General features: G+C 41.3%; 1 protein-coding gene across 1 annotated transcript in view; it reads right to left on the bottom strand.

Moving 5' to 3' along the window:
- Positions 1-25,228, bottom strand: part of NKD1 (NKD inhibitor of WNT signaling pathway 1) — a 138,240-nt gene that overhangs the window by 24,802 nt on the left and 88,210 nt on the right. The window contains exons 4-5 of the mRNA XM_073659360.1: positions 20,994-21,051; positions 4,140-4,243 (exon numbers count right to left, since the gene is read on the bottom strand). Of these exons, the coding sequence (XP_073515461.1) occupies positions 4,140-4,243; positions 20,994-21,051 (162 nt within the window). The remainder of the gene's footprint in view (positions 1-4,139; positions 4,244-20,993; positions 21,052-25,228) is intronic.

Here is a 25,228-nt window from a genome sequence, read left to right as displayed (position 1 = left end):
ACTGCCGACATAGTGTTACTGTATGCGTCATGTATGTGAGACGTCTCTCACTGAAATGACCTTGGAAAAAAGGGCAAAAAGTAAAAAAGCCAGTACATGCATGCTGTAAAGAGTCAAAGGGGAGGAGCTCCAGTCTGAGTCATGCAGTCCTGGCACTACAAGGCAGCCCATGCCACAGCTAGCCCATGCGCAGTAATACAAGGTGTAATGGCATCGGCTTTAGCTGCGTTCTGCCATTGTGCAGGATGCCACCTGAGCTTACTTTAAAGGGATTGTCCATGACTTTAACATTAATGGCCTATCCTTAGGGTAGGTCATCAATGTATAATCGGTGGGGGTGCGACACTTTCCGCTGGAACTGCTCAGTTGCAGAGCTGCATAGTACAGCTCCATTGATGGAATAGTGCCCGCAGCTGGCACATCCACCCTCTATTGATTTGAATAGGTGGCAGATGTGAAGTTCCCGGCTGAGGCCACTATACAGTGATCGGCAAGGGTGCCGGGTCAAAGTCCCCTTTAAAGGGGACTTGTTACCACATCAAAAGTGCCGATTTTTTTATGTTATTTTATTTCCGTTGCTTCCCTGTGTATGTCCCTTTGTTTTTAATCTGCCATCTAGTTCCAGAGATATGGGCCTTTAGTTCAATTTTTTTAGTCTTTACCAAGTGGGCATGGCTTTATAATTCACGGGATTTTCCACTTTAGGCTGCTCTAAAATTACCACTCAATAAAAAGCCCCTATCTCTGTAACCGTATGGTGGATTTAAAAGAAAAACAACTAAAAAAAGCATACTCAAGGGAGCATCAGAAATAGAATAAGAGAAAAAAATAGCCTTGTTTGACCTGGTGAAAGGTCCTCTTCAATGCCGGGACTGCATGACTCTCGAGCAGACATAGATCACATTAATCTGGCGCTCCAGGACACCCAGGAAGACTCACACTCTGGTCATTTTTGCCAACTTTACAATAATGTATAGATCAACATACTGAAGGTTCTCCTTAACTGTGAAATAAGAGGAGTTAATGCAAAAAACACATGGACACATAGACTGACCCCATACATTCACATCTGCAAATAATACAAGCAGCACGGAATAGTAGCCCGTTAGCGACTTATATTGTTCTGGAAAGAGACGGTGAATGGATGCTTAAAATATATCAAGTTAAACCGGGCAAAGTAAACTGCTGAAAATAGCCCTCGGTTGTGTGCAGCCCAGTTACCTGCTAGATTTGCTGACTGAAATCCATTCCCTCTGGCAGTTCTAAAGAGTCTGTGTCCCCTACTGAGTTCAAAGCCTCCTGACTGTAATAAGCCAGCCTGAGATATTGCAAACGGTACCAGTCTCACATTACATGGTACTCGCAACTAGGCTGATTCTCTGTGAGAAGGTAAAACAGGAGCTAGAGGAGGAGGTCTGGATCAGAGATAAAAAGGGTCTGAAAAAAGCTCAGCTTTAAACTATCAGGGGGACACCAAAAGCATTAACATGATGTCTGTACTGGAATCCGTAAATGTGCCACACACCGAACGACCAGTATTCCCCTCTGCTACCTCATAACTGTGTGTGCGGGGGATTAATTCCATATTGTAAACTTGTCATTTCCTATCACTTTGAGATATGAACTAAAAGAGATGACTGACATCAAAGAAAAGATGGCCCCGCCTATGAGGGATTACAGTCATTAGGTGAGCGTAGGAGCTGCTCATATTGCAGTGTGGTGGCAGTAGGGTTTTTGGAGGTTATAGGCTTAAAGGGGTTGTCCGGTACTTTTTTTAAGTTGCCCAATGTATTCAACATGTGGGCATAGGTATCTCTGTAAATATCTTGTGTTGCAGATAATGCCTGTGAGCAGTGCTATCACCTGCCGCTCACAGGCATCACAGGACCCCCGGGTGCAGCCGGCTCTGACATCCGCTGATGTCACGACAAGTCCAGGCTGCAGCCGAGGGTCCCTCTTCCGCGTTCCACAGGTGGCTACTGGGTTGTGGGCGGGGTTATTCCCCCGCGTCACACCCGGCATCCACCACGCGCTCTGCCTCTCCCCACTCGTTGGGAAAGCGCACGGTGGATGCTGGGTGTGACGCGAGGGTAACCCCGTCCACATCTCAGCAGCCACCACGGGGACCCCAGCGCTGAGGCACGCCTCACTTGTTGTGACATCAGCGTGGGGTCACGTGATGCCTGTGAGCGGCCACCGATAGCACCTCTCACAGGCATTATCAGCAACACAAGGTATTTACAAACATACTTATGCCCACATGCTGAATATATTGGGCAATTTAAAAAAAGTACCGGACAACTTCTTTAATTATGAGATGAGTTTTCAGGTAGATAATGAAGGTTTCATAGATGGATAGGAGTCTGAAAGGTTAAGGCGAATTCTAGAGTCCAGGGCTGCAAGGGAGAAGTCATGGAGAGGGTTACTGTGGGGCGGACAAGAAGAGAGCAAAGAAAAAGATCTTGTGAGGACACTCCTGGTACATTGGCTGAGGTATCGGGAAGTTTGGTCAGAGATGTATGGACAACGTGTAAATCATTGTTAATATTTTTAACTTAATTCTCTAGGCAATGGGTAGTCAGCAAAGGGATAGGCTGAGAAAGAATGAGGGTAGATCGGGGGCTTCAAGAGAAGAAGATGGGAGGCTACAGTAAAGGATGCTGCAGTGGTCTAGGTAGGAGATGACGAAACCATGCAGTAGCATTTTTGTTGACTCAAAATTGATAAAAAATGGATTCAACAAATGTTTTTTTTGTGCATGGTTTGAAAGACAGGGAGGCCTGAAAGGTTATACTTAGGCAGGATTTGAAATTGGGGAAAGTGATGAACCATTAACTGTGATTGACTAGTGGGAAATCTATATATACTTTATCCATAGTGAATAGGGATAAGCGGACCCGTGGAAGTTCGGGTTCTGGTTAGTGATGAGCGAGGCATTCCTCACATGTATTAAAGCTGTCAAACAGTCGCAAATCATGCGCACGAAGTGACTCAAATATAACGGCCGAGCACCGCTAAAGATACTCGGCAAGCACCCGAGCATGCTCGCCGAAAGGGTTAACAGAACATATTCACTCATCACTAGTTCTGGTACCTGACCCGAACTTTAGTCCAAAGTTCAGTTGGGGTATCAGAACTGTACCCGAACTGGAAAATATTCTCTCTTTTATTCTCTGTCTTTCTTTTTTTCCTGCTGTAACCACTATAGGGGAAAATTAGTATTACATGGATGCCATTCAGAGCAGATCAGATCTTCCTTCTGGCTTATACAGGAAGTTCTCAATGGAAGACTTCTTTAATTATCTCCATATCCCATAATAGGCAGTTGAGCAAAGGTTGCCCTGTGTGAAACTGTCCCATAATGCCCATTTAAATGAGGCAGTGACCATATACCACATGGTTTCATTGGGTTCTTAAGAGTATGAGCCGCTCTAGCAGCAGATCTTGCGCTGGCTGATAAAAAATGGGGCAATAATGTTAAAGGGAATCTATCAGTAGGATTAATCCTCCTAACTCGTCTATGTGGACATGTACGTCATAGGAAGCTGAATAAAATGATATCTTAATATTTGAAATCTAATGTCTTATTCATGTTTTCCTTAATATGTAAATTAGCTGTTTAGATCTACGGGCGGGACATAGATCTCCCCGAGAATCTGCCTCCAGAGCTTGTTGTAAATAAAGGGGGGAGTTACCAGTATGAGACATGTAGATCATGAGAGCAGATTATCACCCATTACATGTCTCACATGCCTCCTTTCATTTACAATAAGCTCTAGAGGAAGATTTCTTGGGGAGATCTATGTCCGGCCCATAGATCTTAACAGCTCATGTACATATTAACAAAAAAAAGTGGATTTCTCTGGAATAAAACATTGGATCATAGATAGCAAGGTATCATTTTATTCAACTTTCTGTTAGCTACAAGCCCATAAGGAGTGTTGATCCTACTGACAGATTCCCTTTAAACTTCATATTGCCTCCATCATACTGAAAATACAAGGCAGTTGCTTAAAACAATTTCAAAATAATATATAATCACTTGAAACGTTTTCCTTTTCTTTCCTGTCGGTAAGAAAAGTGTCTGTTAAACAAAAAAAAAATCCTGTCATTGGAAGTGGTGATGATGAAGAACATACTTCAAATTTTAACTGTTTCTTTGCCCGTCCATCTGTGTCTTTGTCTCCTGCCTTCTTGTCTTCACAGGAAAAAAGACCCTCACTTTTCTCAGGAGGGAGAGCAACTGCAAAACATAAGAATATCAAGTTATCGCAATGCTAAAAACAATACATGTGCCAAATACCTACAGCAAAAAAACAATCTGGGTATATTTGCACTGTGCTATACACAGTAAAATGTATGCATGTTTTAATGTCCTCCAGCTTAAAGGAATTGTTCTCTATTTTAAAAGATAAAATTATTGGGCCCACAGTGGTGGAAGAAGTTTAAAAAAAAACTATGCTCATAACTCAGATCTATTGTGTCATCCTCACAGTCTCCTGGCATCAACATAAATGAACGTGAGGAGAAGGAAAGAAAATGATTGTTTGCAGCCTTCACAATTTGGCCAAACAGTAAGAAAGATGTGTCTTCCTGTTCAAATGAAATGTGAAGGCTGCAGACAATCAGAGGCCTCTGATTGACTGCAGTGGTCCTTGACATTTCCTTGCTGGATTTTGATGCTGAATTTTAGCTTGCTGCATTCTCTAACAATGTAGCAGATATTGTAATCCATCACTTAATTTGTTTAATTGTGAGATGCATTACCAGTACATTCATTTGCACTAGTGTATATTTCTAAGCAAAAATGTAATATGCAGTTTGCTCTGGTAATAATTGGTCTGTCAAGCACTAAAAGCCTAATGACCTATAATCCTCAGTGCTGCAATGACGTTGTTTGGGGGGTTTCTTGCCTTCTTTCTGTTCTTGACAGCTTTATACTGCACTCATGTCATCATCAGCTCACATCAATATAGATAAATTATTACTCCATGTGTTGGATCCTATCAAATCTAGTAAAGGGAGAATCTCCTTATAAAGATAATCAGGTGAATCCGATATCCGAATGGGTGCCAAAATTGTCAAGAAAGCAGTTTAGATACTTCCATCCTCCCCCCTTTGATATCTGCTTATTATATGGCTGAGTAAGATGTGGAGGAGTTGTAGATAACTTCAAACCCTGGCAAAAACAAGATCTTTTAACTTCTGCTCCAAAATTCACTTTTACAATAAATGCTATTTTCCATAGTTATCACCAGTTAGATACAAGATTATTATTAACACCATTAATAACATTATTAAAGTATGATTTGTATACTACGTGCCCGCATTCTCCACCAAATGAAAATTGCTACTTCCTATCTTTTATTGAGTGCAATGAACCAGTGCCCCTAAGACTTTACAACTTAATTGTTTGCCTGATAAAGATGCTGGCACTCTTCCAGCAATGAATAGGTTAACACCCCTGTTCAGACCATCTTAAACAGCACTTTGAAGTTCTTTTTTCTCAAGGCTCAAAATACCTTGTTGGACGGAGATCAGAGGGGTATTAAACAGAATCGCTAATTAATTAAGCAAAGTTACATTTTTAAACAGTGTTTGTTGTGTTAGCCAAACACCCGTATGGAAAATCTTACCCCCCTCCATCCCTCCCTGAAAACATCAAAGCGCGCTCTCCTTCACCAACTATAAAAAGATGTGGGATCTTATCAGCTTTAGACTGGATTCTATGTACAAATAGCAGCAAGATTCGCTTTTGATCAGTGAGGATGTGAAAATTTTACAGGAACAGTGGAATCCACCAGCGCTGCATATTTTAATGCGAATTACATGCTGACTTGAAACAAAGACAAATGTAATACTTAGGGATGGAACAGTCAAACACTCTTCGCTTCAATTATTATATGCTATATGGATGTTATATCGTATTGTTCGTACAGGAGATATAAGGCAACAGAGATGTGAAGAAGAAACTCTAATATTAACACGAAAAATACTACTAATATTTACACTGACATGAATTCAGATCGTTAAAAATCATTTTCCCAAATCCCACTTTAATTTTTCTGAATTTTACTACAAACTGTTATTAATTTCTACTGTAGCTTTTAAAAAAAATAAATTATTAATGGCATTAACAAAGGCATCCTAACTAATTACTGGTCCAACATCCATACATACACACGTGAATACTTATCTGCAAACACATATATACAAATATACATTTTCTGGCCTTGCCATTGTACCAGATTGCCAACAATGCCTTTGTATCCAGCAAATATTATGTTTGTTAGTTTGTCTGCTCACGTGTACCATCTTTAAAGACTATGAAGAAAGATAGCAGAACGTGGGCACTTTGGTTGGTAATTTCATCTAAACCCTGTGGCTGCCAAGAGGCTGGCGGTGATAGAAGTATGTGTCAAATACACTGCCTAAGGAATAAACAAATCCTGCATAATTGTGGTCGATCGCAACTGTTTTACCAGTTCTGTATAAAAGCTCTGAACCTAATGTGGGTTGGTCAGTCTGAAAACTATGAGGAATCCAGAATCTCCCACTTGAAGAACCAAATGGAAGGGTCTTACTGGGAAGTCTGAGCTTTTGATGGGGAAATAGATCTAAAAGCCGATATAAGTCACTGTCTGACCAATCCAAGGTCAAAACCTCAAACGGGGTCTCCTGGTAATGGGATCTAGTAAAACACCACCAGAGTTATTTGGTCAGTGGATCAGATTGATGGGTCTAACCAGGAAATCAGTCCTTTTAGTGGCTGAAATACTTTTCCTCAGAACCTCTGAGGAAGCTGGACAATTAGCGAAACACATGGATATTGTCTTGCCCTTATGACCTTGCCTACCATGATTTACTGTTTACTTTTACTTTATTTTTGATGCTGCAGTTTGTGGTGAAATTCTATGATTACTGATTGGTAATAAAGATATGTACTTATTCAATCTAATTGTTGGATGTGCCGATTTTTATTGATGTATCTTTTTTTCGTTAAGTTTGCTGTTTGTACTTACACCAGCTTTAATGTTTACACTTTACTTCTTTTCCACTGGTACTCCAATATGGTGCCCACCTACTTTTCCAAATTGTCCTCAGACCTGAAACAATGTCAGATAAATCCACCTGCCATAATCCTGGTCCGGCTCACCAGTCGACTTCTGCGAACTTCATGCTTAGGGATTCTAGTTTTACCTGGCTTGGAACCATGTGAAAAGTTCTGAATAAATAAGAAGTATCAAAAAATGATGCCAACATTAGAGTTTGCCTAACTTCGAAGACATTTTTTTTCCTTCCTGAATGCATATTCTTTTTGCTAAAAGTAATTTTTGCAATTAGGTTAACGTTGCACTACAGCCTCTATGTTGCACAGTCTACTGCTTGCTGCAGAATTAGTGAGCTCCTTCTGCTGATCCAAATGGAGAGTTTCAAAGTTGAATTTGCAAGGAAAAAGAGAGACTGTAAAAGCAAAACAGTGCAAATTTTTTAATGAAACCCAATAGCCAAAATGATTTTTAGCCTCAAATTCATGCATTTAAGTAAATAAAAAAATAATGTCGCCAGATGTGGACAACCCCTTTAGATATCGAGTCCAACATACAAGCTCATGAATTAAGACCCAGAATTTTTTTTTATTGACAATGTCCAACAAAGTAATATGGGTCATTGAATTCTATGATAAGTGCAGCCTCACTGCAGTCTTCTGGAAGATGTCTTGTATGGTTTTCAGTCATTCTACAAGTAGGTTTATGCTATTTTCTAGTAAGAAATCATCACTTTATTCCTATCCCAAAAAGACACATACAGTGTGAGGACATACAATCGTTGCGGTGATTCACACGACTTAAGTCTGTCCACTTAGTTTAATTTTAAACGTTGGCTTGTTCTCGGGGATAAATGTTAATATGGTGTCTCCATACACAGTCCTACATAGTGACGAGCCATGTATTCCAGCTTCTGCGTGCAGCCGGCATTCCCAGCATGCACAAGGCTATGAACATTTTGTGAATTCCTTTCCACAAAAGTGATTATCAGTGTTTTGTTTACATTCATTAGACTGAAATCATTACCCCAGAGGACGAAATCTTTTTGACAGGGATAAGAATATAATTACACAGCAGAGTCCATGGACTTGTAAAGAATGGGCTCTCTAGAGACGGGGGCAGACGGGGACCCTCATAGAAAGTTCTTACAGCTTTGTGGTCTTCATTTTTACACTGTTTATGCCGTATTTTATACCTCTTTTTTGTGTGATGCTCATTTGGGACCCAATAGCAGAAAAATTTTGTATGCCATCATATGCAAGTGGCGGTATATCTCTGTGGTTATTGCGACTCCATATGACTCTGAGGTTTTTTTTATTGCATGGCATCCTTATCTACATCTATGTCAATACCATACGTAAAATTGTCATGTGAATTTTATCACTTTTTTCGATCTTTTAGTCCCCTTACCATCGAACTATTCCTTTCCTGTTTACACGGGAAGATGTGCTGTCAACAAGGATGATTTTTAGAGCAGCAGAAAAGACGTGATCAGCTGTCGAATGAGCGTTTGTCGGCTAATTGGTGCAGTGCCTTCACGAACCCATGAAGTGTCCTTACGAACGCTCACAAAGCACAGACTAAAAGGACCTTGAAGGTCCACTTTTTTGGGACAATTTTGTTTCTTAATTAAATGCATATATTTTGGGCTAAAAATTATTTTTGCATTTGGGTTGAATTAAAAATATTGCACGAATTGCCTCCTACAGTCGCTGTGTCTATTGCTGGCTTCAGACATCAACGTTGACTGTGCAAAGAAATAAGGAGCCTGGAAAAGCCAAACGGTGCAAAATGTTTAATTGAACCGAATTGTAAAAATTATTTTTAGCCCCAAATATGTGCATTTAAGTTAAAAATAAAAAGTCTGCAAAAGTGGACAACCCCTACAATGAGCGGAATGTGGAGAGGATTGATGGAGGATGAAGATGAGCAGTGAAGAGCCTGTGAATGCCTGTATACAGCTGGGTGATTATTTGCAGTGTTTGGTTACAGCGGAAGGAATAGATCTGGATCACAGACTTATGTGATCACAAAAGAAACATAATAGGAATATTTTACTCTGTAAAATCATCCAAGTAAATTTTTTCCTGGAAAATAAAATTACGCTCAACATCCCAATTATCAACTGTCTAATTGGACGAAACCTAACAATAAAATGCATTTTTTTGAGGTTTTTAAGGTACCCATACACCTGTCGCCCAAGAACGCTTCTTCTATTCCCACCACTCCACGGATCATGCATTTATGGGGAGAGAGGAGACAGCCGCTGATGGACATCTCTGCTGGTGCCTTATCCCCTTTGAGTTAAACTCATACACCGATCTTTCTTTTTTCCCAAGATCATCTATTGGGAAGAATGAGTTAGGCGTTAGGCCCTGAATGTGTACTGCATCATTATAGGGGTTGCCCCCTTTCAGAAAACTTTTCCCCATCTGCAAAGTTCATCGTAAATAAAAAGAAAAGGTTCTTAACTTGTGCTCCCCAGGTTCTGCTGAGTCTCCGCCACAGCATCCAATACTAAGGTTAGGGGCTTGTGCCGCATACATGGGCAGAGCCGCTGAGTACAGTGATTGGCTGCACCGATGTAGACGTGATGTCACCACTGCAGCCAAACATCTAAAGCCGTGGTAGTTGAGGAGACTCAGAGCCGAACCTGGAGATAGTAAGTAAATGACGGGTTTTTGTATTTTTTCCATATAAGGAAAAGTTTTCGAAAAGTGGACAAACCCTATGACTCCCAACATTTATCTCTTCCATCAATCACCCTTTTGTGGTAAAAGAGAGGAGAGAGATGTTATCATGATAAAATCTTAGATAATGGAAATGTCTGTAGGTGGCATGAGGTCACACTCAGTGCATGCTACACGGGAGGAAACCTGATACCTAGATCAGATGGCTGGTGCTCATTATCATGGAGGCAATGCGATCTGCTCAATCATATGTAACATGATGAAAATTCTGCTGTTGTCATGCTCTGTGTGTGGTCCGCACATCCTAATGAGCAAGAATTACAGCGCAGAGCTCACGTCTGCTGTCTCCTCAATCATCTGCAAGAAGTTTATTAACAGTACAAACCAGTATGGAGTATATAATGAGAAGAGATGAGCAGCCTGGTCTGTGCAGTGTCTGATCAGTCCTAATAATGCACTGTGTGTGGGCAAAGTACAAGCCAGACAAGGAGTGCAACCAAATTCGAGCATTTTTATACACTAGGAACCATTAGCATGTGTAATACAATACAAAAATACATATGCAATTCAGTGAATTGTTAAGCTTTATTCACATGCATTATTAATTCATAACCATCCCTTGCTCTATGCTTTGATATGCTAGTCTCTTGAAGGTTAGGCTGGTGATCAGCTGATATTTCCAGCCATGGCCAGCCACATATATGAAATGAACGGCTGTCCGGTGTCCTAGCACATAGATGGTGTTCCCAAAAGTGATGACCTAAAATGATCCACAGATGGTTTATTGTGTTGAAACCTCATCATATTTGCTATTATAGCACATGATAAAGTGAATTAAAGTGGTTTTCTGGGTTTTATAAAAAATGTAAGCCAACAGGGAATGGGTTAAAGAGAAAACAAACTATACTTACCTCTTTAATCCCACGTCACTCCAGCACCACCACTCTGCTGATCCCCAATTGTTTCCTGGAGTAATCTCTTGTCATATATCATTCCCCTATTGGACAAACAATCAGCAGATTTGGGTTCCAGTATCATCTCTATGCTGACGACACCCAACTATACACTTCTTCCCCTGACATCACCCCTACCCTAATACAAAACACCAAGGATTGTTTATCTGCTGTGTCTAGCATCATGTCCTCCCTCTATCTCAAATTGAATCTCTCCAAAACTGAACTTCTTGTGTTTCCCCCCTCTAGTAACCTAACTCTACCTAATATCGAAATTACCTTGGAGGGGTCAACCATAACTCCCAAGCAGCACGCCCGCTGCCTTGGGGTCATATTCGACACTAACCTTTCCTTTACTCCCTATATCCGATCACTCACTCGCTCTTGTCACCTGCATCTTAAAAACATCTCCAGAATCCGACCTTTTCTCACTTTGGAAACTGCTAAAACTCTTACTGTCGCTCTTATTCACTCTCGTCTGGACTACTGCAACTCTCTTCTGATCGGTCTCCCTCTTACCAAAATTTCCCCTCTCCAATCTGTCCTGAATGTGGCAGCCAGGGTCGTATTTATGTCCAGCCGCTTCACCGATGCCTCCACCTTGTGCCAGTCATTACACTGGTTACCCATTCACTACAGGGTCCAATATAAACTCATTGCTCTCACCCACAAAGCTCTCTACAGTTCTGCACCACCTTATATCTCCTCTCTCATCTCAGTCTATCGTCCTACACGTGCCCTCTGTTCCACAAATGACCTAAGGCTAACATCCCCCATAATCCGAACCTCACACCTCCGTCTCCAAGACTTCTCTCGTGCTGCACCAGTTCTCTGGAATGCTCTACCCCAGACGATCCGATTGATGCCTAGCCCCGATGTCTTCAAGCGTGCTTTAAAAACCCATCTCTTTAAACAAGCCTACCACCTCAACTACTCAGTAAACTAACTTTCCCCTGTTCCCTCCTAAATACTATTCAGAATCTGCACCCTACTGTTCATCTGTTTCTACACCCTCCATGCACTCGATAACTGCACTCGGTAATTGAGTATTGCACTTTAACATACAGGCTGATGACCGGATCATACAGCTTTATATGATAATCCCGACTTATTATAATTGCCAGACCTGAAATAACAAGCACTTTCCACCTATTGTGTCCCCCCATTTCCATGTAGATTGTAAGCTTGCGAGGAGGGACCTCACTCCTGATGTAACTGTTAAACTGTCTCACCTTGTATTGAATTTATTGTTTGTACATGTCCCCGCTTAATTGTAAAGTGCTGCGGAATATGTTGGCGCTATATAAATAAAAATTATTATTATAAATTATTATTCATGTGACCACTGCAGCCAATCAACATAGACCACAGGAGAGGTGTCGCTGGGGTGGTAAGAAAATCAAGAGGTGGGTATAGGGTTTTTGCCACAATTGCACCACTCACGGTGTCCTATGGACACTGTGAATGACATCTCTGCCGCCCTATGTGATCAAGGGCTGGCTAAGCTGTCAGGATTGTGAATGACAGCTCAACCACCCAGTCAGCTGGTTCTGTGGTATCTCATCCAGATGTCATCCATTCTGGGTGATTACAGGGCTATTTAGCACTCTGACAATGGTCAGACCATTGCCAATTGTAGCTTTGCTCAAGTTGTGTGTGTGTGGTTTGCTCTGTGCTCTGAGTTTTATTCTGATCTCTATTGCCGACCTTGGATTTATCTTTAACCATCCGTTTGACTTACCCCTTTGTCTTGATCCGTTACCTTCCTGATACTTTGCCCTTGGACTGTGAATTAACCGCTACCTTCCTGATACTTTAACCTTGGACCATGGCCTGACCGCTACCTTCCTAATACTTTAACCTCAGACTGTGAACTAACCGCTACCTTCCTGATACTTTAACCTCGGACCATGACATGACCGCTACCTTCCTGATACTTTGCCCTTGGACTGTGACCTGACCACTACCTTCCTAATACTTTGCCCTTGGACTGTGACCTGTCCGCTACCTTCCTGATACTTTGCCCTTGGACTGTGATCTGACCGCTACCTTCTTGATACTTTAACCTCGGATTGTGACCTGACCGCTACCTTCCTGATACTTTGCCCTTGGACTGTGACCTGACCGCTACCTTCCTGATACTTTGCCCTTGGACTGTGACCTGACCGCTACCTTCCTGATACTTTGACATCAGACTGTGAACTAACAGCTACCTTCCTGATACTTTAACCTCGGACCATGACCTGACTGCTAACTTCCTGATACTTTGCCCTTGGACTGTGACCTGACCGCTACCTTCCTGATACTTTGCTCTTGGACTGTGACCTGACCACTACCTTCTTGATACTTTAACCTCAGATTGTGACCTGACCGCTACCTTCCTGATACTTTGCCCTTGGACTGTGACCTGACCGCTACCTTCCTGATACTTTGCACTTGGACTGTGACCTGTCCGCTACCTTCCTGATACTTTGCCCTTGGACTGTGACCTGTCCGCTACCTTCCTGATACTTTGCCCTTGGACTGTGACCTGACCGCTACCTTCCTGATACTTTAACCTCAGATTGTGACCTGACTGCTACCTTCCTGATACTTTGCCCTTGGACTGTGAACTGACCGCTACCTTCCTGATACTTTGCCCTTGGACTGTGACCTGACCGCTACCATCCTGATACTTTGCCCTTGGACTGTGACCTGACCCCTACCTTCCTGATACTTTAACCTCGGATTGTGACCTGACCGCTACCTTCCTGATACTTAGCCCTTGGACTGTGACCTGTCCGCTATCTTCCTGATACTTTGCCCTCAGACTGTGACCTGACTACGCTTTTGTCTTTACCCTTTGTCTATTACGAGCCCTCTTGGTACTGACCCCGAACCTCTTGACTATCATGCCTCACGATAAGTCGTCCCTGAGTAGTGACTAGCGTCACATTGAGTAGTGACTAGTGTCACAGTTATGTTATTTAGTTTATTTCCCACTTTTGGCTAAATTAGAATAAATCCTCAAAACCCATCTTGAGTGAAGTTATATAGAAAAAAAAGATGCTCCCTAAACAACTCAAGAGTGCTCACAGCACGTTGTCAAGAGGACTAGTACACACCTCATTCGAGGACATGCTGGGTGTAGTCAGACTTACTTGGAAATAAGTGAATTGAAATGAATGCACGATGGCCACTTTGTTTTTTACCAGATCAGCACATGGTCTACAAAATCAAATCTAGATTAATTACCGAAGAGGGTATGAAACAAAGAGAACAATAAGCTCGCATTACAATTTCATTATATTACATCACAAGACCCACTTCATGCTTGGATATATGCACATATTGACCCACATTCACCAAGGTGGCTGTTTGTGACTTACTTTGTGCCACAATTATGGTTAAAAGTTTTACGACAGACAAGTTTTTTTTTTCTTCAGCTAACAGGGGACAGTATGCTACACAAAGTAAAGAAAGTGCATACTTACCTCCTAAATCAGCTGCACTGTTTCTCAGCAACCATTTGACATTTTACATCACATGACGACTTCAGCCAATCATCAAAAGGAATACAGAAGGCTGTAGCTGATCAGTGACTGCTGATCGGCTGCAGTGGTAATGAGAAATAGCGATGTCATGTGACACAGTGGGGAAATCGGAGGAGCAATGATGAGTTGAAAGGGAAGCAAGTGCCACGCACAGTGTGGGAAACACTAAGTGCAACAAGAAGGGATGAGGGGAAGGAAGCCCAGACACTAAGGAAAGGGGGAGTGGAGACCCCATAGGCTGATCTAATAACAACCTGCCTATCCTACTATCCCTATATTGGTTCCACACCAATCACCGAGCAGGAAAGCTAAGCCCTGTATATCCCTAGAGCTAGGCCCTTGATAGAGAGGGAGGGTGAGCACTGGTCAGTCCCCACTAAACTAAAGACAACAAGGGAGAGAAACAAAGGGGGAAAATTTAGCTTGCGCAGACACCAGAGAGATAACACCAATCGTCCTCCAAGGGCACCAGAGAGGAAGCGAGCCGACTGCTACAGCTCCACGCCTTCACAAGTGAAAATGTGAATATCACCGGCGACTCCCAGAAGCAGACTGAGAGTTTATAAACACCCAAACCAGGGTGTGTCAGTCAGAGCAGGCGGGAGGTTGCCGCTGGGTCAAAAAGTGAGAAGGATTTAAGAAGACGTCTGCAATGCCAAACGCAGTGACCTTCTGCAGCCAGATGCAGAGCGACTGTTTGTCGCATCTGACACACTCGTGACAGCAAGTATTTTTATAAAAAGAATCTGTCACCAGTTTTTTACTACCCCATCTGAGACTAGCATGAAGTAAGGGCAGAGACTCTGATTCCAGTAATGTATCACTTACTGGGTTGATTACTACAGTTGTGATAAAATCACTGTTTTCTCTGCTGCAGATCTACCAGTTGTCTGAATACTGAACTCTGTATAACCCCGCCAACACCCCTGATTGGCAGCTCTCTGTGTACACTGTGCATCAGTGGTTGGGGCGGGGTTATACAGAGTTCATGAATATGAAGGACTACATGGCAGCAGGTTTACTAGTCCTCTAGTGATAATCTCCTGCTGATAAAACTGATTATATCAAAAATATCAAAACTACAGCATATCAATATTTATCTGCTGTAGATCTACCAATTATAGAATCATAGAATGGTAGAGTTGGAAGGGACCTCCTGGGTCATCTGGTCCAACCCCCTGCTCAAAGCAGGATTCACTAAATCATCTCAGACAGATGTCTGTCCAGCCTCTGTTTGAAGACGTCCATTGAAGGGGAACTCACCACCTCTCGTGGCAGCCTGTTCCACTCATTAATCACCCTAACTGTCAAAAAGTTTTTTCTAATATCTAATCTGTGTCTCCTCCCATTTAGTTTCATCCCATTGCTTCTAGTCTTTCCTTGTGCAAATGAGAATAAAGATGATCCTTCTACAATGTGACAGCCCTTGACATATTTGTAGACAGCTATTAAGTCTCCTCTCAGTCTTCTTTTTTGCAAGCTAAACATTCCCAAATCCTGCAACCGTTCCTCATAGGACATGGTTTGCAGACCAGTCACCATTCTGGTCGCTCTTCTCTGAACTTGCTCCAGTTTGTCTATGTCTTTTTTAAAATGTGGTGCCCAAAACTGTACACAGTATTCCAGATGAGGTCTGACCAAAGAGGAGTAAAGACCGATAATGACTTCACGTGATCTAGACTGTATGCTTCTGTTAATACATCCCAGAATTGTATTTGCCTTTTTTGCTGCTGCATCACACTGTTGACTCATGTTCAGTCTATGATCTATTAGTATACCTAAGTCTTTTTCACATGTACTGTTGCTTAGCTCTATTCCTCCCATTCTGTATATGCTTTTTTCATTTTTATTGCCCAGATGTAGTACTTTGCATTTTTCCCTGTTAAAAACCATTCTGTTGGTTGCTGCCCACTGCTCCAGTTTATTTAGGTCTTTTTGAATCCTCTCTCTCTCTTCTCTAGTATTAGCTATCCCTCCTAGCTTTGTGTCATCAGCAAATTTAATCAGTTTACCCTCAATTCCTTCATCTAAATCATTGATAAAGATGTTGAACAATACAGGTCCCAGGACGGAGCCCTGTGGTACCCCACTTGAGACATTCATCCAGCTGGATGTGAAGCCATTTACAACCACCCTTTGAGTCCGATCACTAAGCCAGTTATGAATCCACCTAACAGTTGCCTGGTCCATTGCATACTTGGTCATTTTTTCAATAAGGATGGTGTGAGATACTTTGTCAAATGCTTTGCTGAAGTCAAGATATACTATATCTACAGCATTTCCCTGATCCACCCAGTCAGTGATTCTGTCATAGAAGGAAATTAAGTTAGTCTGACATGACTTGTTAGTTACAAACCCATGCTGACTCTGGTTAATCACTTCATTCTTATCCATGTACTTACATACATGTTGTTTAATAATTTGTTCAAAGATCTTTCCTGGTATAGAAGTCAGACTCACCGGCCTATAGTTCCCTGGGTCCACCTTCTTCCCCTTTTTGAAGATAGGAACAACATTTGCTCTTCTCCAGTCTTCTGGGACTTCTCCTGTTCTCCAAGAATTTTCAAAGATTATGGAGAGTGGTTCTAAAATTTCTTCTATGATCTCCTTCAGTACTCTGGGGTGTAATTCATCTGGACCTGGAGACTTGAACTCATTTATGTTAGCTAAATATTCCCTCACAATCTTTCTGTTTACAGATAACTTGGATTCCTCTATTCCTCTAAAAGGACAGTGAAGATCAGTTGATGTTACATTTTCTTTCTGAGAGAAAACAGATGCAAAATAGGAATTAAAAAGTTCGGCCTTCTCAACATCCTCTCTTACCATTTCTCCATTTTCATCCTGTAAAAATCCTATAGCATCTTTGACTTTTCTTTTACTTTTGACATACCCCTAAAATCCTTTTTTATTGCTTTTGACATCTCTTGCAAGCCTTAATTCATTGTCAGCTTTAGCTAACCTGATACGTGCCCTGCAGGATCTGCAGACTGCATTATAATCTTCTTTAGATATGCCTCCCTCTTTCCATTTAATAAACATTTCTTTCTTTCTTTTTAGCATGTGTTTAAGTTCTGTGTTCATCCATCCTGGTTTCCTTAAATGCTTCCCATTCTTCCTACTTTTCGGGATTGTTAACGATTGTGCTTTGAGAATCTCATTTTTAAAAATTTCCCATCCTTCCTGGACATTTTTGTCCTTAAGGACATCCAGCCATTGGATCCCTCCTATTCTCTTTCTGAGTCTCTTAAAATCTGCCTTTCTAAAATCTAACCTTGAAGTTTGAGTCTTCACATGTCTTCCTCCTCTAGTTATCCAAAATTCTATAATAGCATGATCGCTGCCTCCTAGCGTCCCAGCCACCTTTACCTCCTCAACCATTTCCTCCCTGTTTATAAGGATTAGATCCAAAGTAGCAGATCCCCTTGTTTTCTCCCCTACCTTTTGGAAGATAAAGTTGTCAGCAAGAGAGGATAAGAATTTGCTTGACCTGTTAGTTTTACTTGAGAGAGATTCCCAACAAATGTCTGGATAGTTGAAATCTCCCATGACCACTACGTCATATTTTTTGGAGAACTTGGTCATTTGATACATAAAGAGTTCATCCATATCTTCAGCTTGCCCAGGTGGCCTGTAGTAAATGCCTACAATGGTGTCCTTTCCGTTGTTCTCTCCTTGTATTCTTACCCAAACAGTTTCCACAGAACTCCCAGTCTCTGAAGCTTCAATCTCTGTGCAGATATACGCTTTTCTAACATACAATGCGACACCTCCTCCTCGTTTATCAAGTCTGTTTCTTGCAAATAAGTTGTATCCTTTTAGCCTTTTATTCCAATCATGTGTATCGTCCCACCAAGTTTCAGTGATTCCAATAACATCATATTCCTTTTCCTGCGTTAGTAGTTCCAATTCTCCTTGTTTGTTGCCCATGCTTTGTGCATTTGTATAAAAACATTTTATTTTGTGATTGGTTTCTCTTCCTCCCATATTTTTATTATTTAAATTGTTTTGTCTTTGTTCTTCCTTTCCACTTCCAGTAGCAGAGATCTCAATAGTATTTGTCAGCTGTATGGCTTTTTCTGGCCTTTTGCTTCCCTTCCCACATTGTTCTAGTTTAAAGCTCTCCTGATGAGTGTAGCAAGGCGACTTCCAAATACATGTTTTCCAGTCTTCGTAAGGTGCACCCCATCTCTAGCAAGTAGTCCATCGTATAGGTAATTCATTCCGTGGTTCTGCATTACCACACTGATTGGCAGCTTTTTGCCTATGCACAGTGTATACAGAAAGCTGATAATCAGTGATGGGGGTGTGGCTGGACTACATGGCAGCAGGTTAACTAGTCCTCTAGTGATAATCTCCTGCTGATAAAATTGATTTTATCAAAACTACAGCAAGCAGCCCAGTGAGTGAAACATCGGTAGAATCAGGGTCTCTGTCTCTACATCATGCTGCTCTCAGATTAGGTGGCAAAAACCTTGAATTTGAATTTATGTAGCAGAAACGAGATATTGAGGAGGGGTTGTCAAGCAGTGGGCAGCCACTTTAATAGTGGTTTGCGTATGTGTGCATGTGTATGGGAAGAGTTAAGTAAACTGTCAGCCGACTACTATCTAAGGTATTTGGCCACCTTTATATATGGTCTAATAGACTGTAGGATGCTGCTAGCTGATTTCATGTTGGCAAAAGACCCCCTCTCCTACTGGGCCCCCAGGCAACTACATCCGTTGTACACATGCCAGTCTGCCCCTGCAAAAATATAAATTAGTTTCTTTTCAACCTCTACCCCCTGCGTATTATGAAAATCCCTATACCGCTCTTTAGAAGATCAGTCACAGCTGGAAAACAGAGTTTATTAATGGGGTGTGTTTCACCCCTAATCCTTTATCTGGAGATCTGGATTGCTGTATACCTGAGTGACAAATCCTGCCCGACATATCAAATGTCAGCAATCTGTCTATACATCAGGGGAAGGGTCTGGAGGATGAAAACTCAGGATCTGATTAAGAGCATGACCTCCCGAGTAATGGCTGAACATTAATAAATTGCCATGACTGATCCCCCTGAAGATAGGCAGACTTCTGCCAATTAAAGAAGCATTAGATATATCCAGAACCACAGCACAATGATGTATTCTTTGTCTACAAACAGCCTTTGTACTTTCTGTTTTTCTTCATTAAAGTTACATCACACATAGTTTAGATAGCAAAAATAACATTTGCAGAGCATGTGAGGCTTTGCAAAAAGAAAAGGCGAACTTTCAAAGCACAGGCTTGTACTGGATCGTGTCAGCATTTCAATAAGGATTATATGCAGAACAAAAAAAAACCTTCTCCAGAAACAAAAAAAAACTTTGCAAGGCAAAAAAATAGCAACATAGGGTTTGTGCCGGCAGATTATTACCCCTTGCCATCCATGCTCCAAGATTAAAGCAGGGTCTCCAAAAGTGAGAGAGGCTTCCGCTACAACCACAAGAACTAATCAATTTTATCAATTATATATGTAGGATATGGTATTTGGGTTTCACATGGGTTCCATAAACATGCCAAATTGTGTGAAGCCCCTTTGCAAATTTTACAAGCACATACAAAGTGGGCATTACTTCGGTTCTCGATATAATAAAATACTGATATACTGACTTTTTTATGTCATAGAATATAAACTCAGATTTAGTCACACTTTTTATATTAATATTGATAAGGTGTTAATACACATTGAAAGAAAATCAGCCAAACCCACCAATTTAGATTTTCTAAGTTTATGGGGAGTGCCTCAAATCGGTACTATTTTGGTAAAATTGTTCATAAATATAGGACTATTTACCACTTCCTGTCAGGGCTGTGGAGTTGGAGTCGGAGTCGGTGTCCATTTTGGTGGAGTCGGAGTCGGAATCAGAGTCGGTATAAAATGGACCGACTCTGACTTCTAAAATATATAATAAATTGGGTAGAGTAGTTCAATGCAGTTTGTGGGGAATATTTTTTTCACAAGAATTTGGAAAAGTTATGAAATGTCCTTTAAATGTCTGTCCTATTCCTGATCTAAGGGTCTAGACTGATGAATTTGTGCTACATTAAATTTATCACTTAAACATGAGCCATGTATGAGGGAGTCGGAGTCGTGGAGTCGGTGTCATGGAAATTGAGGAGTCAGAGTTGGAGTCGTAGTTGGGGGTTTGGCATACTGACTCCACAGCCCTTTTTACTACTTGGGCAATAGATATTGAGTTGTTCGACACTGGCACATGTTGGGTGAAAAAGGGATTGGACATGTTGAATTTCATCATACCCGATCACATGTTCCCAGAAAAGACAAGCTGTCTGTTCCTCATAAAGAGAACACATGCATGCATGGCCAAGATGAGTGTGCACATGTTTGGGGGGAGTCTGGAAGAACAGCTATTGAAGATGTAATGGAACCCGTTCTTAGACAGACAGGCAAAAATACTATGCTAAATTTATCAGAATGACTCAACTAGATAGACACACTAGACTCTTCTCTCGTTCTCAGTCTACATCTTGGATGGCAAACAATACACAAATATTTTGCACCAAAAATATCGCACACATTTGCCATCCTTTTTTTTCCAAGGGACTTTTTTTTAAAAAATGTCCAAAAAGGCCTAAAAATTTTTTTAAAAGCTCATAATAAAATTGGGGAATGTCCTCCAATGTGCCTCATTTATGAAAGCTGCGAAACATAAAAGAGTTAACATAAAACACAAGGGTAGTCACAAAAGATGAGATTATCCTTTTAATCGGAAATTTCTACCTTCAAGACGAAAATGCTCATCACCGATGTTCCCCTTACAAATATCACCCGATGGATCCTGCAAAATAGGAAATAAATAATATGAATAAATGCAGAAATCAATATAATTAGTAACATGATGAATAATATAAGAATACATTAGCAATTTTTTTCTAAATAAAGGATAAATCATTAAAGAAGTTGTCCAGTTTGCGTAGTCCATTGTGCTCCTAAAATTGAATCCTACACAAATAATTTCGACAAAGAAGAATTTTAACAAGTCGGCTGAACTAAATTTTATCTCAGAATTGCATTATTTATCATTATTATTAAGAATAATAGAATTTTAAAAATAGATTTATGATCCAGTAAGTTATCTCACAAGATACATCCTTAGATTTAGATGCCTCCGTTTCCCCGTATGTTCCCATCTGCGGATCGCAGTGGCAGATACTGTACATTAACATCAGAATGAATGGTATTTTCTAGGTTAAATCCAAGTTTAAATCCATAAAATTATGGACACCTTTCATAAATACACTGCTCAAAAAAATAAAGGGAACACTCAAATAACACATCCTAGATCTGAATGAATGAAATATTCTTATTGAAGACTTTGTTCTGTACAAAGTTGAATGTGCTGACAACAAAATCACACAAAAATCATCAATGGAAATCAAATTTATTAACCAATGGAGGCCTGGATTTGGAGTCACCCCCAAAATTAAAGTGGAAAAACACACTACAGACTGATCCAACTTTGATGTAATGTTCTTAAAACAAGTCAAAATGAGGCTCAGTATTGTGTGTGGCCTCCACGTGCCTGTATGACCTCCCTACAATGCCTGGGCATGCTCCTGATGAGGTTGCAGATGGTCTCCTGTGGGATCTCCTCCCAGACCTGGACTAAAGCATCCGCCAACTCCTGGACAGTCTGTGGTTGGTGGATGGAGTGAGACATGATGTCCCAGATGTGCTCAATCGGATTCAGGTCTGGGGAACACGCGTGGGCCAGTCCATAGCTTCAATGCCTTCATCTTGCAGGAACTGCTGACACACTCCAGCCACATAAGGTCTGGCATTGTCCTGCATTAGGAGGAACGCAGGGCCAACCGCACCAGCATATGGTCTCACAAGGGGTCTGAGGATCTCATCTCGGTACCTAATGGCAGTCAGGCTACCTCTGGCGAGCACATGGATGGCTGTGCGGCCCTCCAAAGAAATGCCACCCCACACCATTACTGACCCACTGGCAAACCAGTCATGCTGGAGGATGTTGCAGGCAGCAGATCGCTCTCCACGGCGTCTCCAGACTCTGTCACGTCTGTCACATGTGCTCAGTGTGAACCTGCTTTCATCTGTGAAGAGCACAGGGCGCCAGTGGCGACTTTGCCAATCCTGGTGCTCTGTGGCAAATGCCAAGCGTCCTGCACGGTGTTGGGCTGTGAGCACAACGCCCATCTGTGTACGTCGGGCCCTCATACCACCCACATGGAGTCGGTTTGTAACCGTTTGTGCAGATACATGCACATTTGTGGCCTGCTGGAAGTAATTTTGCAGGGCTCTGGCAGTGCTCCTCCTGTTCCTCCTTGCACAAAGGTGGAGGTAGCAGTCCTGCTGTTGGGTTGTTGCCCTCCTACGGCCCCCTCCACGTCTCTTGGTGTACTGACCTGTCTCCTGGTAGCGCCTTCAGCCTCTGGACACTACGCTGACAGACACAGCAAACCTTCTTGCCACAGCTCGCATTGATGTGCAATCCTGGATGAGCTGCACTACCTGAGCAACTTCTGTGGTTGTAGAGTCCATCTCATGCTACCATGAGTGTGAAAGCACAACCAACATTCAAAAGTGACCAAAACATCAGCCAGAAAGCATTGGTACTGAGATGTGGTCTGTGGTCCCCACCTGCAGAACCACTCCTTTATTGAGTGTGTCTTGATAATTGCCAATAATTTCCATCTATTGTCTATTCCATTTGCACAACAGCATGTGAAATTGATTGTCAATCAGTGTTGCTTTCTAAGTGGACAGTTTGATTTCACAGAAGTTTGATTTACTTGGAGTTATATTCTGTTGTTTAAGTGTTCCCTTTATTTTTTTGAGCAGTTATTAGTGATACATAAGACATTATGTATCACTGCCAGATCATAAGTGACCCAAGGGTGTTCCAGAAGTTCAAGGAGTTTTATGCTTAGGCGTGTTCCATAAAATGTTCTTGGATGCCTTCTTTAAGGACCATCGTTCAAGTGACAGGTGTACTTTTTAAAGGCTTCCTGAAGTTTTGCTGAGATTCGTCACCATTTAAGTTTCTATCAGTTGTTTCTTAGTGACAGAGAACGTGGAGTAGAAACTCTTCCGGGAATATAACATTTATGGGAATTGTTTTTTATTCCTGAGTATATGTTTCATTAACATTTTGGTAAGATTCTTTACCAGGCAGCAATCATTCTTACATTTTATTGGATTGTGAGAAATCATAAGTATTATTATCTATGTTAATTGCTTAGATATTTCCATATGACAACTGATTGATTTTTTCCATGAAAGCAAAATTGAGATCTCTTATTTGTGATCTAAGGGGTAACGTTTCTCCTTGTGGAGAGTGACATGTCTGGCATGCCAGTGTTAGGAGGCTTATAAGCCATGCAATGCTCCTGTGAAGAGGCAATTTGCATATATAATCTCTTATTTGTAACATTTTTATTATTGAACTTCTATGTTCAATGCCACTTAAAGCCAAGCCATAAGCAATGGGTCAAAAAACATTGCCTACACTTGGCTGATGAAATTTGACAGCGGGTTCATTACATGTGTTGAGGAATATTTGTGTTAATCAGCTTTTTACATATATGAATTTAAAAGCATGATAAGAAATTAATATTACTGGCAAATGAATGGGAAAAAGATTCTATCACATATGTAGATACGAATGGTATATAAACAGTTTGGAAAAACTGTAACCCGTGACTAAGGAGATTTCCAGGAATAGTGCTCATCTTACAGCAGAGCGGACCAGCTACACCTGTTGGAGTCCATCTACTTAAAGACACAACAATCCTCAGTGTGTGCTCTCCGACATTACCTCTACGTGTCCACTGATGAGATGGATTTTGGGTACAATAAAAAAAAAACGAATCGCATTGTTCAAAAAGTTTGCATTAATGTACAACATGACACATTCTAAAATCATATTACCGTATATACCAACATTCAGCAATGGCAATGGTATTGACCATCACTTTGGATATGTATAAATTAACAGAACACACACATTATATTCTACACCCAAGGCGTAAAAAGCCAAGTACCTGGATGAAACGCATAAAAAGAATGTAAACTCCATGTAGTTATTAGCCAGTCTAGATATTAATCTATGGTTCCGTGCTGCAAGGCCACAATGGAGGTAAGCAGGAAAAATGACCAATAAGTTGAAACAGAGTATAGTAAAGCCAGAAAGTCATGTAGGGCAACTCTTTCCTAACTTCACAATAAATTATGCAAATTTAGCTCGAGTATGAATTTGTGCTTCCTTTGAAGACTAGAGAGGAAACAAGCTTACCTCCCAGAAGGGCAAAAAAATTGTCAAGGATTTAGGAAAACATGGCTGCTTTGCACCACACCTGACAATGGATTGTGTCTGCTATTGCAACCCAGCCAAAGTGACACAAATGCAACTGAGCTGCAATACCATGAACAACTCATGGTCAGGGCCAGTGTTGTTGCCAAAAGAAAGCAGCCATTGTTTTTAAGAAAGGGTGGGAGTGGGTTCAAGATTATGTTGTAATGTATTGTAGAGAGTCAGTAGCAGGCGGATGATACCTCTAATAATGAGATAAAGGTCATCTGTAAATAACGTAAATTGCACATTTCGATATATGTAGGAGTTTCGGCTCACCAAGTCCCCACCAATGTGATTTTTAGAAGTCAGAAGGCAATTTAGGGCAAAATGTACATTTAAAGGGAATCTGTCAGTAGAATCAACCATCCTGAGCTGTGTATATGGGCATGCAGGTCATAGGAAATTGAGCTTATTTTATAGGAAAGGGGGTGCTACCAGTGTGAGACATGTAATGACTGACAGTCTGCTCTCCTGATCTTCATCTCACACTGGTAACACCTCATAGAATCATAGAATGTTAGAGTTGGAGGGGACCTCCAGGGTCTTCGTGTCCAACCCCCTGCTCAATGCAGGATTCACTAAACCATCTCAGACAGATGTCTGTCCAGCCTCTGTTTGAAGACTTTCATTGAAGGAG

The sequence above is a fragment of the Phyllobates terribilis genome, unplaced genomic scaffold (genome assembly GCF_046119375.1).
Source record: "Phyllobates terribilis strain yellow unplaced genomic scaffold, ASM4611937v1 Scaffold_13__5_contigs__length_258822181, whole genome shotgun sequence".
NCBI lineage: Eukaryota > Metazoa > Chordata > Amphibia > Anura > Dendrobatidae > Phyllobates > Phyllobates terribilis.
Note: the sequence above shows the minus strand (reverse complement) of the source record. Positions and strands in the feature narration are given on the sequence as shown.